Below are 22,461 nucleotides of genomic sequence, written 5' to 3'. Positions count from 1 at the left end.
TACTAACAACATAGGGTTTTAACTATGAGCACTGGGCCCTGGCTAAGGAGGATCCCAGTGAGACAGTAGAAACACCCTGACATATACTCACAAACAGGCCAAAAGTGGGGGTAACAAGGCTAGAAAGAGGCTACCTTCCTACAGAGTGGATGAGCAGCCCAAGCCTAACTAGGAGACATGCAAAGCTCATGCAATACCACTGTGGTCACACAGTACTCACACACATGAAAGAAAATACTCAGTGTTAGAAAAATAAAGGTACTTTATTTTAGTGACTGTAGGAAAGTACCATCTTGCCTGGCATGTTACCCCCATTTTTCACTGTATATATGTTGTTTTAGTTGTATGTGTCACTGGGACCCTGCCAGCCAGGGCCCCAGTGCTCATAAGTGTGCCTGAATGTCTTACCTGTGTTATGACTAACTGTCTCACTGAGGCTCTGCTACCCAGAACCTCAGTGGTTATGCTCTCTCATTTCTTTCCAAATTGTCACTAACAGACTAGTGACCAATTTCACCAATTCACATTGGCATACTGGAACACCCTTATAATTCCCTAGTATATGGTACTGAGGTACCCAGGGTATTGGGGTTCCAGGAGATCCCTATGGGCTGCCGCATTTCTTTTGCCACCCATAGGCAGCTCTGACAATTCTTACACAGGCCTGCCACTGCAGCCTGAGTGAAATAATGCACACATTATTTCACAGCCATTTTCACTGCACTTAAGTAACTTATAAGTCACCTATATGTCTAACCTTTACTTAGTAAAGGTTAAGTGCAAAGTTACTTAGTGTGTGGGCACCCTGGCCCTAGCCAAGGTGCTCCCACATTGTTCAAGGCAAATTCCCCGGACTTTGTGAGTGCGGGGACACCATTACACATGTGCACTACACATAGGTCAATACCTATGTGTAGCTTCACAATGGTAACTCAGTATATGGCCATGTAACATGTCTAAGATCATGGAATTGCCCCCTCTATGCCATCCTGGCATTGTTGGCACAATCCCATGATCCCACGGGTCTGTAGCTCAGACCCGGGTACTGCCAAACTACCTTTTCAGGGGTTTCACTGCAGCTGCTGCTGCTGCCAACCCCTCAGACAGGTTTCTGCCCTCCTGGGGTCCAGCCAGGCTTGGCCAGGATGGCAGAACAAAGGACTTCCTCAGAGAGAGGGTGTTACACCCTCTCCCTTTGGAAAAAGGTGTTAAGGCAGGGGAGGAGTAGCCTCCCCCAGCCTCTGGAAGTGCTTTCATGGGCACAGATGGTGCCCATTTCTGCATAAGCCAGTCTACACTGGTTCAGGGACTCCTCAGCCCTGCTCTGGCGCGAAACTGGACAAAGGAAAGGGGAGTGACCACTCCCCTGACCTGCACCTCCCCTGGGAGGTGCCCAGAGCTCCTCCATTGTGCTCCAGACCTCTGCCATCTTGGAAACAGAGGTGCTGCTGGCACACTGGACGGCTCTGAGTGGCCAGGGCCAGCAGGTGACGTCAGAGACTCCTTCTGATAGGCTCCTTCAGGTGTTGCTAGCCTATCCTCTCTCCTAAGTAGCCAAACCCTCTTTTCTGGCTATTTAGGGTCTCTGCTTTGGGGAATTCCTTAGATAACGAATGCAAGAGCTCATCAGAGTTCCTCTGCATCTCTCTCTTCACCTTCTACCAAGGAATCGACTGCTGACCGTGCTGGAAGCCTGCAAAACTGCAACAAAGTAGCAAAGACGACTACTGCAACTCTGTAACGCTGATCCTGCCGCCTTCTCAACTGTTTTCCTGGTGGTGCATGCTGTGGGGGTAGTCTGCCTCCTCTCTGCACTAGAAGCTCCAAAGAAATCTCCCGTGGGTCGACGGATTCGTCCCACTGCAACCGCAGGCACCAAAGAACTGCATCACCGGTTACCAGGGTCTCCTCTCAGCACGACGAGCGAGGTCCCTTGAATCCAGCAACTCTGTCCAAATGACTCGCACAGTCCAGTGACTCTTCAGTCCAAGTTTGGTGGAGGTAAGTCCTTGCCTCCCCACGCCAGACTGTATTGCTGGGAACTGCGTCTTTTGCAGCTACTCCGGCCTCTGTGCACTTCCGGCGGAAATCCTTTGTGCACAGCCAAGCCTGGGTCCACGGCACTCTAACCTGCATTGCACGACTTTCTAAGTTGTCCTCCGGCGGCGTTGGACTCCTTTGTGCAACTTCGGGTGAGCACCGTTTCACTCCTCTTTGTAGTGCCTGTTCTGGCACTTCTGTGGGTGCTGCCTGCTTGTGAGAGGACTCCTTGTCTTGCTCGATGCCCCCTCTGTCCCCAGACACAATTGGCGACATCCTGGTCTCTCCTGGGCCACAGCAGCATCCAAAAAACCTAACCGCACAATTTGCAGCTAGCAAGGCTTGTTGGCAGTCTTTTGGCAGGAAAACACTTCTGCACAACTCTTCACGACGTGCGACATCCATCCTCTAAAGGGGAAGTTTCTAGCCCTTGTCGTTCCTGCAGAATCCTCAGCTTCTACTGCCTAGTAGCAGCTTCTTTGCACCCACAGCTGGCATTTCCTGGGCATCTGCCCATCTCCGACTTGCTTGTGACTTTTGGACTTTGTCCCCTTGTTCCACAGGTACCCTCAACTGTAAATCCATCATTGTTGCATTGCTGGTTTGTGTCTTTCCTACAGAATTCCCCTATCACGACTTCTGTGCTCTTTGGGGAACTTTAGCGCACTTTGCACTCACTTTTCAGGGTCTTGGGTTGGGATATTTTTCTAACCCTCACTGTTTTCTTACAGTCCCAGCGACCCTTTACAAGGTCACATAGGTTTGGGGTCCATTCGTGGTTCGCATTCCACTTTTGGAGTATATGGTTTGTGTTGCCCCTATCCCTATGTGTCCCCATTGCATCCTATTGTAACTATACATTGTTTGCACTGTTTTCTAAGACTATACTGCATATTTTTGGTATTGTGTACATATATCTTGTGTATATTTGCTATCCTCATACTGAGGGTACTCATTGAGATACTTTGGCATATTGTCATAAAAATAAAGTACCTTTATTTTTAGTATGCCTGTGTATTGTGTTTTCTTATGATATTGTGCAAGTGACACTAGTGGTACTGTAGGAGCTTCACTCGTCTCCTAGTTCAGCCTAAGCTGCTCTGCTAAGCTACCATTATCTATCAGCCTAAGCTGCTAGACACCCTATACACTAATACACTAATAAGGGATACCTGGGCCACAGTTATACTAAAAATAAAGGTACTTTATTTTTGTGACAATATGCCAAAGTATCTTAGAGTGTACCCTCAGTGAGAGGATAGGAAATATACACAAGATATATATACACAATAGCAAAAATATGCAGTATAGTCTTAGAAAACAGTGCAAACAATGTATAGTTACAATAGGATGCAATGGGGAAACATAGGGATAGGGGCAACACAAACCATATACTCCAAAAGTGGAATGCGAACCACGAATGGACCCCAAACCTATGTGACCTTGTAGAGGGTCGCTGGGACTATTAGAAAATAGTGAGAGTTAGCAAAATAACCCTCCCCAAGACCCTGAAAAGTGAGTGCAAAGTGCACCAAAGTTCCCCTAAGGACAAAATAGTCGTGTTAGAAGAATAATGCAGGAAAGACACAAACCAGCAATGCAACAACTGTGGATTTCCAATCTAGGGTACCTGTGGAACAAGGGGACCAAGTCCAAAAGTCACAAGCAAGTCGGAGATGGGCAAATGCCCAGGAAATGCCAGCTGCGGGTGCAAAGAAGCTTCGACTGGACAGAAGAAGCTGAGGTTTCTGCAGGAACGAAAAGGGCTAGAGACTTCCCCTTTGGTGGACGGATCCCTCTCCCCTTGGAGAGTCGTGCAAAAGTGTTTTCCCACCGGAAGGACGCCAACAAGGCTTGCTAGGCGCAAATCGTGCGTTTGGTGTTTTTGGACGCTGCCGGGGCCCAGGAGGGACCAGGAGGTCGCAATTTTGACCTGAAGAGAGAGGGGACGTCGAGCAAGACAAAGAGCCCTCACTGAAGCAGGTAGCACCCGGAGAAGTGCCAGAAACAGGCACTACGAGGATGCGTGAAACGGTGCTCGCCGAAGTTGCACAAAGGAGACCCACGTCGCCGGAGACCAACTTAGAAAGTCGTGCAATGCAGGTTAGAGTGCCGTGGACCCAGGCTTGGCTGTGCACAAAGGATTTCCGCCGGAAGTGCACAGGGGCCGGAGTAGCTGCAAAGTCGCGGTTCCCAGCAATGCAGCCCAGCGAGGTGAGGCAAGGACTTACCTCCACCAAACTTGGGCTGAAGAGTCACTGGACTGTGGGGGTCACTTGGACAGAGTCGCTGGATTCGAGGGACCTCGCTCGTCGTGCTGAGAGGAGACCCAAGGGACAGGTGATGCAGCTTTTTGGTGCCTGCGGTTGCAGGGGGAAGATTCCGTCGACCCACGGGAGATTTCTTCGGAGCTTCTGGTGCAGAGAGGAGGCAGACTACCCCCACAGCATGCACAAGCAGGAAAACAGTCGAGAAGGCGGCAGGATCAGCGTTACAGAGTTGCAGTAGTCGTCTTTGCTACTATGTTGCAGGTTTGCAGGCTTCCAGCGCGGTCAGCGGTCGATTCCTTATCAGAAGGTGAAGAGAGAGATGCAGAGGAACTCGGCTGAGCTCATGCATTCGTTATCTAAAGTTTCCCCAGAGACAGAGACCCTAAATAGCCAGAAAAGAGGGTTTGGCTACCTAGGAGAGAGGATAGGCTACTAACACCTGAAGGAGCCTATCACAAGGAGTCTCTGACGTCACCTGGTGGCACTGGCCACTCAGAGCAGTCCAGTGTGCCAGCAGCACCTCTGTTTCCAAGATGGCAGAGGTCTGGAGCACACTGGAGGAGCTCTGGACACCTCCCAGGGGAGGTGCAGGTCAGGGGAGTGGTCACTCCCCTTTCCTTTGTCCAGTTTCGCGCCAGAGCAGGGGCTAAGGGGTCCCTGAACCGGTGTAGACTGGCTTATGCAGAATTGGGCACATCTGTGCCCAACAAAGCATTTCCAGAGGCTGGGGGAGGCTACTCCTCCCCTGCCTTCACACCATTTTCCAAAGGGAGAGGGTGTCACACCCTCTCTCAGAGGAAGTTCTTTGTTCTGCCATCCTGGGCCAGGCCTGGCTGGACCCCAGGAGGGCAGATGCCTGTCTGAGGGGTTGGCAGCAGCAGCAGCTGCAGTGAAACCCCAGGAAGGGCAGGTTGGCAGTGCCAGGGTCTGTGCTACAGACCACTGGGATCATGGGATTGTGCCAACTATGCCAGGATGGCATAGAGGGGGCAATTCCATGATCATAGACATGTTACATGGCCATATTCGGAGTTACCATTGTGAAGCTACATATATGTAGTGACCTATATGTAGTGCACACGTGTAATGGTGTCCCCGCACTCACAAAGTTCAGGGAATTGGCTCTGAACAATGTGGGGGCACCTTGGCTAGTGCCAGGGTGCCCTCACACTAAGTAACTTTGCACCTAACCTTTACCAGGTAAAGGCTAGACATATAGGTGACTTATAAGTTACTTAAGTGCAGTGTAAAATGGCTGTGAAATAACGTGGACGTTATTTCACTCAGGCTGCAGTGGCAGGCCTGTGTAAGAATTGTCAGAGCTCCCTATGGGTGGCAAAAGAAAAGCTGCAGCCCATAGGGATCTCCTGGAACCCCAATACCCTGGGTACCTCAGTACCATATACTAGGGAATTATAAGGGTGTTCCAGTAAGCCAATGTAAATTGGTAAAATTGGTCACTAGCCTGTTAGTGACAATTTGAAAGTAATGAGAGAGCATAACCACTGAGGTTCTGGTTAGCAGAGCCTCAGTGAGACAGTTAGGCACCACACAGGGAACATATACATGCACACCTATGAGCACTGGGGCCCTGTGTGACAGGGTCCCAGTGACACATACATATAGGCCACAAACCTATGAGCACTGGGGTCCTGACCAGCAGGATCCCAGTGACACATAACAACCATACTGAAAACATAGTGTTTTCACTATGAGCACTGAGGCCTGGCTATCAGGATCCCAGTGAGACAGTGAAAACAGTGACAAACACCCTGACATACACTCACAAACAGGCCAAAAGTGGGGGTAACAAGGCTAGAAAGAGGCTACCTTCTCACACAAGCAACTACCCCTAATAAATGGTGTTGAGGTTCAGGCCTACAGGGACACTGGTGCCAGTGTTACAATGGTAATAGAGAAACTGGTCCACGCTGAACAACACCTACTTGGTCACCAGTACCAAGTAACCGATGCTCATAACAACACCCTTAGCCACCCCATGGCTGTTGTGAATCTCAACTGGGGAGGGGTTACTGGCCCAAAGAAAGTTGTGGTTGCCTCAGGTTTACCTGTAGACTGTCTATTAGGGAACGATTTAGAGACATCAGCTTGGGCAGAAGTGGAGTTGGAGGCTCAGTCAGCAATGCTGGGCATTCCAGGGAATATTTTTGCTTTGACCAGGGCTCAGGCCAAAAAGCAAAAAGGACAGGGTGACTTGGATCCTGGAACAATGGACCAAGTGCTCCCTAGAGCTAGGGCAAGTAGACGTAAAGCACTACCTACTATCCCTCCCTCTACAGTGGATTCAACTTCTGAGGAAGAAGAATTCCCACCCTGTGCAGAAACCTACACCAGAGGAGCTGGAATCAGACACTGCTGAGCTTTTGGGTGAAGGGGGGCCTGCCAGGGAGGAGCTGAGAGTGGCACAGCAGACCTGTCCCACACTAGAGGGTCTAAGACAGCAAGCTGTCAAACAAGCAAATGGGGATGTCAGTGACTCTCACAGAGTTTACTGGGAGGACAACCTCTTGCACACTGAAGCAAGGGATCCAAAACCTGGAGCTGCCAGGAGATTGGCGATTCCTCAGGAGTACAGAAAGTTCCTCCTAACTCTTGCTCACGACATTCCCTTAGCTGGACATTTGGGGCAAATGAAAACTTGGGACAGGCTTATTCCCTTGTTTCACTGGCCTAGAATGTCTGAGGACACAAAACATTTTTGTAAGTCCTGTGAAACCTGTCAAGCCAGTGGCAAAACAGGTGGCACTCCAAAGGCACCCCTTATTCCACTGCCTGTGGTTGGGGATCCCCTTGAAAGGGTAGGGGTTGACATAGTTGGCCCCCTTGACCCTCCTACTGCTTCAGGCAGTAGGTTTATCTTGGTGGTAGTGGACCATGCCACCAGATATCCTGAAGCAATTCCTCTAAGGACCACTACAGCTCCTGCAGTGGCAAAGGCCCTCCTGGGAATCTTTTCCAGGGTGGGCTTCCCAAAAGAGGTGGTATCAGACAGGGAAAGCAATTTCATGTCTGCTTACTTAAAGGCCATGTGGAAGGAATGTGGTGTGACATACAAGTTCATTACACCCTATCATCCACAAACAAATGGACTGGTGGAGAGATGTAATAAAACTCTCAAAGGCATGATTATGGGACTCCCTGAAAAACTCCGCAGGAGATGGGATATCCTTTTACCATGCCTCCTTTTTGCTTACAGGGAGGTACCCCAGAAAGGAGTGGGCTTCAGCCCCTTTGAACTTCTTTTTGGACACCCTGTGAGAGGTCCACTAACACTTGTCAAGGAGAGTTGGGAACAACCTTTAAAAGCTCCAAAGCAAGATATAGTACATTATGTACTTGGCCTCAGATCAAGGATGGCTGAGTACATGAAAAAGGCCAGTAAAAACCTTCAGGCCAGCCAAGAGCTCCAGAAGCAATGGCATGACCAGAAGGCTGTTTTGGTTCAGTACCAACCAGGGCAGAAAGTGTGGGTCTTGGAGCCTGTGGCCCCAAGAGCACTCCAAGATAAATGGAGTGGACCCCACACAATTGTTGAAAAGAAGGGTGAAGTCACCTATTTAGTTGACTTAGGCACTGCCAGGAGTCCCCTTAGGGTGCTCCATGTCAATCGCCTGAAACCCTAATATGACAGGGCTGATCTCACCCTGGTCATGGCAACTGATGAGGGACAAGAAGAAGACAGTGATCCTCTCCCTGATCTATTCTCTTCCACAGAACAAGATGCTCTAGTGGAAGGTGTTGTAGTAGCAGATTGTCTTACTGCTGAGCAGAAAGACCACTGCATAAATCTCCTGGGTCAGTTTTCTGAACTCTTCTCTACTGTGCCAGGTACCACTTCTTGGTGTGAGCACACTATAGATACTGGAGACAGCTTGCCTTTCAAAAGTAAGATCAATAGGCAGCCTGACCATGTCAGAGACTGCATAAAGCAAGAGGTGCAGAAAATGTTAGAACTGGGAGTGGTTGAGCACTCTGAAAGTCCATGGGCTTCTCCTGTGGTACTTGTACCAAAACCTCATTCCAAAGATGGAAAGAAGGAAATGCGGTTTTGTGTAGACTACAGAGGTCTCAACCAGGTAACCAAAACTGATGCTCACCCTATACCCAGGGCAGATGAGCTCATAGATACACTGGCATCTGCCAAGTATCTAAGCACTTTTGATTTGACTGCAGGGAATTGGCAGATCAAATTATCAGAAGATGCTAAAGCTAAAACTGCATTTTCAACCATTGGAGGCCATTACCAATTCACAGTAATGCCTTTTGGATTGAAAAATGCACCTGCCACTTTTCAGAGGCTGGTGAACACAGTCCTGCAAGGGCTGGAAGCTTTCAGTGCAGCATATTTGGACAATATAGCTGTCTTTAGCTCCAGCTGGGATGATCACCTGGTCCACCTATGGAAAGTTTTGGAGGCCCTGCAAAAGGCAGGCCTCACTATCAAGGCTTCAAAGTGCCAGATAGGGCAGGAGAAGGTGGTTTATCTGGGACACCTGGTTGGTGGGGAACAGATTGCACCACTTCAGGGGATCATCCAAACAGCCTTTGCTGTGGTCTGGGCACTGAAAACGTTGAGGCCATACCTGCACTCACTTCATTGTTCAGACAGACCACAAACCTCTACTTTGGCTAAAACAAATGAAAGGTGAAAATCCTAAATTGTTGAGGTGGTCCATATCTCTTCAGGGAATGGACTATACAGTGGAACATAGACATGGGAGTACCCACTCCAATGCAGATGGACTCTCCAGATATTTCCACTTAGACAATGAAGACCCATCAGGTAATGACTAGTCTTATTGTCCTTCATTTGGGGGGGGGTTGTGTAGGAAAGTACAATCTTGCCTGGCATGTTACCCCCATTTTTCACTGTATATAGGTTGTTTTAGTTGTATGTGTCACTGGGACCCTGCCAGCCAGGGCCCCAGTGCTCATAAGTGTGCCTGACTGTGTTACCTGTGTTATGACTAACTGTCTCACTGAGGCTCTGGTATCCAGAACCTCAGTGGTTATGCTCTCTCATTTCTTTCCAAATTGTCACTAACAGGCTAGTGACCAATTTCACCAATTCACATTGGCATACTGGAACACCCTTATAATTCCCTAGTATATGGTACTGAGGTACTCAAGGTTTTGGGGTTCCAGGAGATCCCTATGGGCTGCAGCATTTCTTTTGCCACCCATAGGGAGCTCTGACAATTCTTACACAGGCCTGCCACTGCAGCCTGAGTGAAATGATGCACACATTATTTCACAGCCATTTTCACTGCACTTAAGTAACTTATAAGTCACCTACATGTCTAACCTTTACTTAGTAAAGGTTAGGTGCAAAGTTACTTAGTGTGTGGGCACCCTGGCACTAGCCAAGGTGCTCCCACATTGTTCAGGGCAAATTCCCCGGACTTTGTGAGTGCGGGGACACCATTACACACGTGCACTACGCATAGGTCAATACCTATGTGTAGCTTCACAATGGTAACTCCGAATATGGCCATGTAACATGTCTAAGATCATGGAATTGCCCCTTCTATGCCATCCTGGCATTGTTGGCACAATCCCATGATCCCACGGGTCTGTAGCTCAGAACCGTGTACTGCCAAACTGCCTTTTCAGGGGTTTCACTGCAGCTGCTGCTGCTGCCAACCCCTCAGACAGGTTTCTACCCTCCTGGGGTCCAGCCAGGCTTGGCCCAGGATGGCAGAACAAAGGACTTCCTCAGAGAGAGGGTGTTACACCCTCTCCCTTTGGAAAAAGGTGTTAAGGCAGGGGAGGAGTAGCCTCCCCCAGCCTCTGGAAATGCTTTCATGGGCACAGATGGTGCCCATTTCTGCATAAGCCAGTCTACACAGGTTCAGGTACCCCTCAGCCCTGCTCTGGCGCGAAACTGGACAAAGGGAAGGGGAGTGACCACTCCCCTGACCTGCACCTCCCCTGGGAGGTGCCCAGAGCTCCTCCAGTGTGCTCCAGACCTCTGCCATCTTGGAAACAGAGGTGCTGCTGGCACACTGGACTGCTCTGAGTGGCCAGGGCCAGCAGGTGACATCAGAGACTCCTTCTGATAGGCTCCTTCAGGTGTTGCTAGGCTATCCTCTCTCCTAAGTAGCCAAACCCTCTTTTCTGGCTATTTAAGGTCTCTGCTTTGGGGATTTCCTTAGATAACGAATGCAAGAGCTCATCAGAGTTCCTCTGCATCTCTCTCTTCACCTTCTGCCAAGGAATCGACTGCTGACCGCGCTGGAAGCCTGCAAAACTGCAACAAAGTAGCTAAGACCACTACTGCAACTCTGTAACGCTGATCCTGCCGCCTTCTCGACTGTTTTCCTGGTGGTGCATGCTGTGGGGGTAGTCTGCTTCCTCTCTGCACTAGAAGCTCCGAAGAAATCTCCCGTGGGTCGACTGAATCTTCCCCCTGCAACCGCAGGCACCAAAGAACTGCATTACCGGTACTCTGGGTCTCCTCTCAGCACAACGAGCGTGGTCCCTGGAACTCAGCAACTCTGTCCAATTGACTCCCACAGTCCAGTGACTCTTCAGTCCAAGTTTGGTGGAGGTAAGTCCTTGCCTCCCCACGCCAGACTGTATTGCTGGGAACTGCGTCTTTTGCAGCTACTCCGGCCTCTGTGCACTTCTGGCAGAAATCCTTTGTGCACAGCCAAGCCTGGGTCCACGGCACTCTAACCTGCATTGCATGACTTTCTAAGTTGTCCTCCGGCGGCGTGGGACTCCTTTGTGCAACTTCGGGTGAGCACTGTTTCACTCTTCTTCGAAGTGCCTGTTCTGGCACTTCTGCGTGTGCTGCCTGCTTCTGAGAGGGCTCCTTGCCTTGCTCGACGCCTTCTTTGTGCCCAGACGCAATTGGCAACATCCTGGTCCCTCCTGGGCCACAGCAGCATGCAAAAACCCTTACCGCATGATTTGCAGCTAGCAAGGCTTGTTGGCTGTATTTCCACAGGAAACACTTCTGCATGACTTTCCACGGCGTGGGGGATCCATCCTCCAAAGGGGAAGTCTTTAGCCCTTGTCGTTCCTGCAGAATCCTAAGTTTCTCCGGTCCAGTAGCAGCTTCTTTGCACCCACAGCTGGCATTTCCTGGGGATCTGCCCATCTCCGACTTGCTTGTGACTTTTGGACTTGGTCCTCTTGTTTCACAGGTACCCTCGACTGGAAATCCATCGTTGTTGCATTGCTGGTTTGTGTCTTTCCTGCAGAATTCCCCTATCACGACTTCTATGTCCTTTGGGGAACTTTAGTGCACTTTGCACTCACTTTTCAGGGTCTTGGGGAGGGCTATTTTTCTAACCCTTACTATTTTCTAATAGTCCCAGCGACCCTCTGCAAGGTCACATAGGTTTGGGGTCCATTCGTGGTTTGCATTCCACTTTTGGAGTATATGGTTTGTGTTGCCCCTATCCCTATGTGTCCCCATTGCATCCTGTTGTAACTATACATTGTTTGCACTGTTTTCTAAGACTATACTGCATATTTTTGGTATTGTGTACATATATCTTGTGTCTATTTGCTATCCTCATACTGAGGGTACACTCTGAGATACTTTGGCATATTGTCATAAAAATAAAGTACCTTTATTTTTAGTATATCTGTGTATTGTGTTTTCTTATGACATTGTGCAAGTGACACTAGTGGTACTGTAGGAGCTTCACTCGTCTCCTAGTTCAGCCTAAGCTGCTCTGCTAAGCTACCATTATCTATCAGCCTAAGCTGCTAGACACCCTATACACTAATAAGGGATACCTGGGCCTGGTGCAAGGTGTAAGTACCCCTTGGTACTCACTACAAGCCAGTCCAGCCTCCTACAAAGGGGTCCCTCAAAGGCAGTGGGCTGCTATCCTATTGCTATCTTTCAGTGGAAAGGGTAGGGATAGGCTCCTTACTGTGAAGGAAAGTGATGCCAATAATTTTACAGTTTTAAAGAATGCACTCTTGGATGGATTTGGCTTAACCTCTGAACAATACAGGATTAAGTTCAGAGAAACCAGAAAAAAGTCCTCACAAGACTGGGTAGACTTTGTTGACTATGCAGTGAAGGCCTTGGAGGGGTGGTTACATGGCAGTAAAGTTTCTGACTATGAAAGCCTGTATAATCTGATCCTGAGAGAGCATATTCTGAATAACTGTGTGTCTGATTTGTTACACCAAAAACTAGTGAACTCAGATCTGACCTCTCCCCAAGAATTGGGAAAGAAGGCAGACAAATGGGTCAGAACAAGAGTGAACAGAAAAGTTCATACAGGTGGTGACAAGGATGGCAAGAAGAAAGATGGTGAGAAATCTCAGGATAAGCATTGGGATAAGGGTAAAACCAAAGATCCTTCTTCGAATCCTAAACACTCTTCAGGGGGTGGGGATAAAACAAATTCTTAATCTTCTTTTTCACAACCTACACAATTTAAAAAGCCTTGGTGCTTTGTGTGTAAAAATAGAGGCCATAGGCCAGGGGATAAGTCCTGTCCAGGTAAACCCCCAGAGCCTACCACAACTAATACATCAAGCTCTAGTGCACCTAGCAGTAGTGGTACTAGTTGTGGGACTGCTGGCAACAGTCAAGCTAAGGGTGTAGTTGGGGTCACTTATGGGTCCATCGTAGAAACTGGGGCAGTCAGTCCCAAGACAGTTTCTGTCACACCTAGTGGCATTGGCCTTGCCACTCTGGCTGCTTGTCCCCTAACAATGGATAAGTACAGGCAGACAGTTTCAATAAATGGTGTTGAGGCCCAGGCCTACAGGGACACAGGTGCCAGTATCACTTTGGTGACTGAAAACCTAGTGGCTCTTGAACAACACAACCTTGGACAACAGTATAAAATTATTGATGTCCATAACTCCACTAAGTTTCTTCCCTTAGCTATAGTTCAGCTTAGTTGGGGTGGAGTTACTGGCCCTAAGCAGGTGGTAGTATCACCTAGCCTACCTGTAGACTGTCTCTTAAGTAATGACCTAGAGGCCTCCGGTTGGGCTGATGTACAGTTTTATACCCATGCAGCCATGCTGGGTATCCCTGAGGAATTGTTCCCTCTCATTTCTACTGAAATGAAAAAGCAAAGGAGAGAAGGCCTAAAAACTCAGGATCCCTCTCCAACAACAGGTAAAAAGGATATCACAGTATCCCCTAACCACCCTGCCATTCAGGATACCATTCCTGTGGTGGGAGAAACCTCTCCTGGGGTGGCACCTGTTCGAAGGGAATCATCAGCTGGCATAGCTGTACTCCCTGAGGTGAAAGTACCTCTCTGTGGGATAACTAATATTGGTGAGAAAAAGAGCACCATTTTAGTTAACATGGAGCATCCCTCCAACCCTCCCAGAGAAACTTTAGTGCAGAAACCCTGCACTACTTCACAACACTTAGGACAGCATCCCTGCCCTAGTGTGGAGCTCATAGGACAGCATCCCTGCCCTGCTCCAACTAAAGAGAAACAGCATCCCTGTTCTCTCTTTCAGCCATATGGACAAAGTTTTTGCCCAGCTATGGCTTTACTGAGACAACATCACTGAGCTACTCTCTACTTATCACCACTTAAACAATAAAGTCTCAACTGGCCAAGGTTAGCCTTATTGTCCTTCGTTTGGGGGGGGTTGAGAAAGTAGCCTCTTTCTAGCCTTGTTACCCCGACTTTTGGCCTGTGAGTATATGTCAGGGTGTTTTCACTGTCTCACTGGGATCCTGCTAGCCAGGGCTAAGTGCTCATAGTGAAAACCCTATGTTTTCAGTATGTTTGTTATGTGTCACTGGGACCCTGCTAGCCAGGACCCCAGTGCTCATAAGGTTATGACCTATATGTATATGTTAGCCACCCTCTGGACACTATCCGACTCTTGGACTTGGTCCCCTTGCCTTGCAGGTCCTCAGGTCCAGGAATCCATCTTTAGTCCTTTGCTGGTGTTTGTGGTTCTTGCACAATCCCCCTATCACGACTATTGTGTCCTATTGGGGTAGTAGGTGTACTTTACTCCTACTTTTCTACAAGGTCCCATAGGTATGGGGTCCATTCGTGATTCGCATTCCACTTTTGGGGTATTTGGTTTGTGTTGCCCCTAGACCTATGTTCACCCATTGCATCCTATTGTAATCCTACACTGTTTGCATTACTTTTCTTACTGTTACTTACCTGTTTTGGGTTTGTGTACATATAACTTGTGTTTATTACTTACCTTCTAACTGAGGGTACTCACTGAGATACTTTTGGCATATTGTCATACAAATAAAGTACCTTTATTTTTAGTAACTCTGAGAATTGTGTTTTATTATGATATTGTGCTATATGATATAAGTGGTATAGTAGGAGCTTTGCATGTCTCCTAGTTCAGCCCAAGCTGCTAGAAACACCTCTATTCTACTAATAAGGGATAACTGGACCTGACACAGGGTGTAAGCACCACTTGGTACCCACTATAAGCCAGGCCAGCCTCCTACATATAGTACAAGTGATAGGTGGTATAGTGGGAGCTTTATATGTCTCCTAGTTCAGCCTAAGCTGCAGTGCTATAGCTACCTCTATCAGCCAAAGCTGCTAGAACACTACTACATACACTATAAGGGGATAACTGGACCTGGTGTATGGTGTAAGTACCATAGGTACCCACTACAAGCCAGGCCAGCTTCTCACATTCAGTGCCTAAGGAAAGTATAAAGACTTATAGTTATTTGTGGTTTTTAATTGTTTTTTTCACAGAGTTGTATACTGTTGGCTAATCCCTAAATGACAATAGTACAGGACCATGAAGTGGAGTCAACTCTGGTAATAATCAAACAACACGAAAAACACAGATGAGAGCGGATGGCCAGTCAGTCATCACCAGAACTGAGGCAACATTTTCTGGTCACACACCATCAAACATACACCCTCATTAATGGTCAGACTCATCATAATTCTAAAGCAGGACAGAACCAAACCTAACACCAGAACAACACATTGACAGCCCTAGTCCTGAATGCGGACGTGGGCCTAAAAGCACTCAGAGTGGGAGACATACCCACAGTTAAAAGTTGAGTACATCTGGTGCACATGGCAAACATGTAAATAGCTACATATTGGTAAGAGTAGAGAGAAGAATCCAAATACCACAAACTTAAAATAACAGGATAGATGTGGATATCATGCTTCCTCCACACTCCCTAAATTAAGGAGACTCCTAAGCTACCCACATTTAAATCTTTGCACACACATAATTAATGCACCTCCACAGCCAATTATGCAGCCTCAAATGGACAGGAGATTGTGACCTAAACCACTAAGGATATTGACCAAGAAACTTAACAGCATGTTTAGCTGCACAATCTTAACAACAAACAATTAGATGCAGCCTTAATTCAGGAGAAACACCTACTACACTGTAAAGTTGATGAGTTCAAATAAAATTGGGAGAGAAGGCTAATTAATAGGTTCAGACACAGTTACGCACACTCAAACAGCCTTGTGACACAGAAAATGTGGAGTGGTTATTCTAATTATGAAGCCTCTGTCCCCCAAAGTACTAAAGACTTGGACAAACCCTGAGAGATGATGCATGTCTGCAAAGCTCAGAACAATGGGGATGACCCTAATAGTGGGTACAGTTTACCAATCTAACATACTGAACAAAACATTTCTAACACATTTCATTAGACATTTGATAGTGTTCAACAGAACAAAAACAGTGATAGATGGAGATAGGACTCTAACTTTAGATCCATTACTATATAAGCCAGGCACCCAGACCCATTTAACAGATGGCACAGGACAGTAGATCTAGACCTTCAATCTGACTGACAATTAATTTATTTACAACAATACAAGATCCCAGGATAATACCATGTAACATATTGGACCATACCCTAGTCCAACTAGATTTATTACTGGGACTCTTCTCCCGAACCCTGTCCTGTTGGAGAATGCAACCCACCCAACATAGGCTCCTTGTAGAGAAGTGACTGCTGGATGCAAACATATGTACCTACACTGGGACAAATAAAACTCCATGAACTTCAGCACAACTACCATCAACTACATGCAAGACAACATAGAGGGAGCAAATGCTGTGTGGCTCAGCTATCACAAAACGTAAAGTTGTGAGTCAGGAAAATGACTAGAGGAAGACATTAGGGCCCTCATTACGACTTTGGCGGTCTTTTCCGAAGACCGCCGAAGCCGCGGGCGACAACATACTGCCATTGCTGGTGGTATGTTTGTTGCCCTATTATGAGCTTTACACTGGGCCAGCGGACGGAAACAGCAGAAAACTCACCACAACATTGAGGCCGGCTCATAATCGAGCCGGCGGCAATGTTGAGGTGTGTCAGGTGCAGCAGCACCCGTCGCGCATTCCACTGCCCGTAATTCAGGCAGTGGAATGCGTGATGGGGCTGTGCACGGGGGCCCCTGCAGTGCCCATGCAAAGTGCATGGGCACTGCAGGGGCCCCCCGATTTCCCCATACCGCCAGCCTTTCCATGGTGGTGTTTACTTCCATGGAAAGGCTGGCGGATGGGGACTCGTAATCCCCAGGCTGGCGGCAGCCTGGCGGTCCCAGCGGTATTACCGTGGCGGCTCTGCCACGGTCTTAATGTGGCAGTAAGTATCGCCAGCCTGTTGGTGGTACTACCGCCACATTAACGCAGACCGTCGGGGTCAAAATGACCCCCTAGGTCCCTAACATGAGAATATAGGGGCAGATGTAGCAAGCCGTTTGCATGTCGCAAACTGCGAAAAACGCAGTTTGCGGCATGCAAACGGCCTCCTGCGATGCACATTCACAAATTGCGAGTCGGTACCGACTCACAATTTGTGAATGCGACTCGCAAATAGGAAGGGGTGTTTCCTTCCTATTTGCGACTCGCATCGCAATTCAGAATGCGGTCGCAAAGCAACTCGCAGTTACCACCAGTGTCACACTGGTGATAACTCATTCGCAAAAGGGAAGGGGTCCCCATTGGACCCCTTCCTTTTTGTGAATGTCGACAAAAATATTTTTTCAGAGCAGGCAGTGGTCCTATGGACCAGTGCCTACTCTGAAAAAACGAAACCAAATGGTTTCAGTATTTTTTTCATTTTCAACTCGTTTTCCTTTAAGGAAAACGGGCTGCAAAATGAAAAAAAAAAAACTGCTTTATTTAAAAAGCAGTCACAGACATGGAGGTCTGCTGACTTCAGCAGGCCACCATCCCTGTGAGTGCAGGGACTCGCTATGGGCTCGCAAAATGCGACCCACCTCATGAATATTGATGAGGTGGGTCTTTGCGACCCCATAGCGAGTCGCAGAAGGTGTCTGAGACACCATTCTGCATATGCTTTTGCGATTCTGAAATTGCAAAAGCATATCTTGCTACATCTGGCCCTTAGTCACTTGTCCTCTGCAGATAACAGGAGATGCTTGCAGAAGGCCAAAAGTGAATATAATGAATAGCAATGCAGCTGAATACGCCCTGACAGGACTGAGACACAAGGACTATGAATGAGGCAAGAAGGCTGGCAAGGTGCTTGTCTATCAATTAAGACAGCAGGAAGCAGTTTGCTATCTGGCCATCAAAAATAAACAGGTCAGAATAGTGACCCATCCTGAACAAATAGTTGGAGTTTTTGGGCAGTTTTCTAAGAAAAAGTATGATTTGGATGCAGCAGAAGAAATAGGACTGGGGATAATTCTTTAACTCTACACAGCTACCCACATTGGGAGAGATGAGCAGAGACCTCTTGAGCAAATGCATCACCATAGAAAAGATCAAAGAGTCAATATTGGCACTACCGTGTGAAAATCCGCTGAGGATTTCCCGCAAAGTTCAGACAATCCCCCTACTACTGGAAGCCTTCAGAGAACAGGGGGCTCATGATTCCTACCACTAGACACCTTCAAAGAATCAGAGGATTCAGGCACCCAGGGCACATAATCAAGCATGCAATAATCACATAACTGCCAAAACCTGACACGAACGTCTTAGAGAATGAAAGCTATGGACCCATCATACTTATAGATGCAGATACTTAAAACAGACCAGCGTGACTGAGCAGTTAGTAACATGACCGAACAGGTTCAGAGCGACTATCATACACCCTTCCCAAGTGGAGTTGTGCTGGCCATGTCTTCAAGAAATCATTATCAAACATTATCCCACCTTCAGTAGAACTCCTGGGACGTTCATGAAGAAGAACTCACCCTATCCTTAGATGGAGAAAAACCTCTTGACCGTGTAGAATGGGGGTGCCATTTCACAACACTTGAGATATTCAGCTTAGGAACAAACTTCATTTCAAGAGTAAAATTGTCCCACTAGATACTCACAGCATACATAAACTGCAGTTGGTTTTAATCCCGTACAGTAGAAATCAAACAGGGAAGTAGATAAGGGTGTCTACTATCACCACTGGTCTGCCTCATAGCACTAGAGCCTTTCATCAATGTAAGGAGATCTAAGGTAGAGCTCACGGGGATACTTACACCCTCAGGTTCAGCCAAGTCACTCTCTGTGGCAATCTCTTGATTATTAAGCAGCCTGATGCTACCATCCCAACCCTGATGAAACCAATATACACATTTCCCCAGTAATCTGTGAAAGAGTGAGCCTCTTCCCATTTCTCAAGCATGGGCTTAAGCCTAGAGGACTTCCTCATCAAATGAGTGTGACAGGGACCGAGATACTTCAGAGTTTTCGTCAACTGAGGGATGGAGGGTAAACATGAAGGCAACCTGAGGCTATTGATGGAGAAAACAGGCAGGATTTTGAGAAGTGGTCCAATTTGCAGTTATTACCATGGGAAAGGGTGAAAGCAAAATGTTTGTTGCACCCCGATAATATGATGTCCTTGGTTTGCTCCCCCTTATTATAGGGAAAGCCCTAATGAACCAGATAGACACAGACATAAGGAACTTCATCTGGGAGGTGGAAACCAACAAATCTGTAAATCGAAAGAGAAGCAGGGGGCTTATGCCTACCACACATGAAGCTGTACATAGCTCATCACATCTCCCAACTAATATATATGGATCCCATCAGCCTGTACCCCCCCTCCACTATGGTTCTGGTTACAAGAAGCAATACTGAGCTACAACAGAGGACTAGAGACAGATGAAAGGGCCTGCACTCCATGATCATATGGCACCAACTATTAATCCAGCAATGGCCTAGTTAGGTGGACGTTAATCAACCCTGATAAAAGGAGGTCCACTTTGGATGCACCGACTGTGTCCAACACTGTCTAGAACTCTTGCAGAGCAGCACAGAAATCATAGAGAGCATTTGTCACACAAGCCATCTGCACAGTCTAGCTAGTTGAGCAGAATGTTGAAATGATGAGTACGAGAAAATGTAGTGTTGATGTCAGGTATGGTAGTCCATACTTTAGGAGACACTTTCCTTTCAGCAGCTCAAAGTCAGCTAGAAGTCAAAGCTCGGCCCATGGCCTGATATGAACTCTCAAAGCTGACATGTCTCGCTCTGTGTGGGGGGTTTTCAGTGTGAAACAGTTTATTCGTTTACTTGCAGATTAATATAGCTTGAGCCATGGAGCTTTAGTATGATGTATATAATATGTGAGGTGTAAAATGTATTGGTGTTAGAAGCCGGTGTATACACATTATGAGATTTAAAAGATACTATAGAGGCAGATGGCAGCCTCCTCGGTGGTCTCGTTAAACAATAAAACAGGGGCTGCGGGGATATAGTCAGCAGAGTTTGTCTTCACCAACTTTAGGATGGATTCAGCCAAATACTGTTTTAGATGCAGTTCATCATTTCTTCTTGACTCGTCAAACCTTGGCCTCCCTTGCAGGATTCACCTCCATTGAGTGTAAATTGAGGGGTATCTGGTAGTCAATGTTATTGTAATTGTATATTCCAATTATCCACTTCAGTAGGAAAGATAACATACACCACATGTTCTTGACAGAGCTTTAGGAGGGATCATCCCAAGAGGGAATGGAGATGAAGAACATGTGGGTATCCAGGTCCAGGTGCCTGCTAAGGAGAGCCCACTTCTAGGGGTTACTGGTTTTATGTAAAAACTCAGAATGATGTCAGAGTCTGAAGGGAGTGTTACTTACACCAGTCCTGCCTCTCAGTAGGGAATGTGCAGAGTTGAAGGGATAGCTCAATAAATGCATTCCTTTTGCTCATTGAGCACCTAGAGGGCCAAGGGTGTTAATGGTGTTGGAGGTGTTTAGAAGTGGTTACTTGATGTGCTTATATGGTCATTAAGTACATTAATTAGTAGTAAAAGTTGTCTGCCTTTCACTGTCTTGGAATCTCTTCACCAGAGGAAGCAGCTCAGACAAATGCATTGCAGTAGTCACTAATCTCATAGTTTATTTAAAAGAAAATCTTTTTCACTCGAATGGAACTTGGATCACAAGTGCTGTGTGATTCGAAGCACTTTAGAAGGTTTTTAAGTGAGCTTTCAGTTGTACACTCTACTTTTCTAGGTCACGTTAAGGTTAATTTCAGCAGCCTTTGGTCATCACTACATGACATTACTACCCCTTCCTCAGACTGAGTCCACACTCACCATAGCCAGAATAAATGACCACAACACTCAGGACCTGAAGAAGGCAAGCAGTCTTCATCAGCATGATGGAGGCTCTGAAAAAATAATGAAAATATTAGTTTACTCTAGACCGGGCTTCTCCAATAGGTAGCTCTGAAGCTACCAGTAGATCTCAGGGTACCCATGAGTAGCACTCCTGTATGCAGCCCGGTCTCCAAACATGGAAGCTTTTCCTGGGTTGAATGAAAAAAAAATATATATTTATATATATATATATGAAAATTAAAAAGTGTGTATTCAAGACAAAAATGTAAACTTGTCTGATGAAGTCAGTATTAGAATTCTAGTAAAATAAGTAGCTCTTATTACAGAAAAGGTTGGAGACCCCTGCAATAGACTGACCTGTTTCATTCTCTATCTCTCGGTAACCCAGGGCTCATATGAATACTATACCCTATTTTAAAACATTTTAGTGATAGTGATAATAAACACCTGGCTCTTCTGTGTAGTATCCTGAAAGTTAAAGCAGCAATGCTCAAAAAAAGAGAAGCATTTAAAAGGAGATGGGAAGGGTAAGTACTCGAATCCCTGTAAAAAGTGCTTAATACATAAAATTGTTTAGTAGTTGTGAAGGACATGAAGCCTTAACTAGTAATTGTAGGAAAGTACCATCTTGCCTGGCATGTTACCCCCATATTTCACTGTATATATGTTGTTTTAGTTGTATGTGTCACTGGGACCCTGCCAGCCAGGGCCCCAGTGCTCATAAGTGTGCCCTGTATGTGTTACCTGTGTTATGACTAACTGTCTCACTGAGGCTCTGCTATTCAGAACCTCAGTTGTTATGCTCTCTCATTTCTTTCCAGATTGTCACTAACAGGCTAGTGACCAATTTCACCAATTTACATTGGCATACTGGAACACCCTTATAATTCCCTAGTATATGGTACTGAGGTACCCAGGGTATTGGGGTTCCAGGAGATCCCTATGGGCTGCAGCATTTCTTTTGCCACCCATAGGGAGCTCTGACAATTCTTACACAGGCCTGCCAGTGCAGCCTGAGAGAAATAACGTCCACGTTATTTCACAGCCATTTACCACTGCACTTAAGTAACTTATAAGTCACCTATATGTCTAACCTTTACCTGGTAAAGGTTAGGTGCTAAGTTACTTAGTGTGTGGGCACCCTGGCACTAGCCAAGGTGCCCCCACATGGTTCAGGGCAAATTCCCCGGACTTTGTGAGTGTGGGGACACCATTACACGCGTGCACTACACATATGTCACTACCTATGTGTAGCTTCACAATGGTAACTCCGAACATGGCCATGTAACATGTCTAAAATCATGGAATTGCCCCCCCCCCAATACCATCCTGGTATTGGGGAGACAATCCCATGATTCCCCGGGTCTCTAGCACAGACCTGGGTACTGCCAAACTGCCTTTTCAGGGGTTTCACTGCAGCTGCTGCTGCTGCCAACCCCTCAGACAGGTTTCTGCCCTCCTGGGGTCCAGCCAGGCTTGGCCCAGGAAGGCAGAACAAAGGACTTCCTCAGAGAGAGGGTGTTACACCCTCTCCCTTTGGAAAAAGGTGTTAAGGCAGGGGAGGAGTAGCCTCCCCCAGCCTCTGGAAATGCTTTCATGGGCACAGATGGTGCC

The 22,461-nt window shown here is 47.1% G+C and overlaps 1 protein-coding gene across 3 annotated transcripts in view; it reads right to left on the bottom strand.

Moving 5' to 3' along the window:
- Positions 1–22,461, bottom strand: part of LOC138278707 (CD5 antigen-like) — a 450,781-nt gene that overhangs the window by 398,085 nt on the left and 30,235 nt on the right. For all 3 annotated transcript variants that reach the window (XM_069219285.1, XM_069219288.1, XM_069219287.1), the window contains exon 2: positions 20,824–20,897. In XM_069219285.1, the coding sequence (XP_069075386.1) occupies positions 20,824–20,887 (64 nt within the window). In that variant the 5' untranslated portion in view covers positions 20,888–20,897. The remainder of the gene's footprint in view (positions 1–20,823; positions 20,898–22,461) is intronic.

Source organism: Pleurodeles waltl, unplaced genomic scaffold (assembly GCF_031143425.1).
Source record: "Pleurodeles waltl isolate 20211129_DDA unplaced genomic scaffold, aPleWal1.hap1.20221129 scaffold_54, whole genome shotgun sequence".
Classification (NCBI taxonomy): Eukaryota; Metazoa; Chordata; class Amphibia; order Caudata; family Salamandridae; genus Pleurodeles; species Pleurodeles waltl.
The sequence above is the reverse complement of the archived record's forward strand: the minus strand, read 5'-3'. Positions and strand labels throughout refer to the sequence as shown.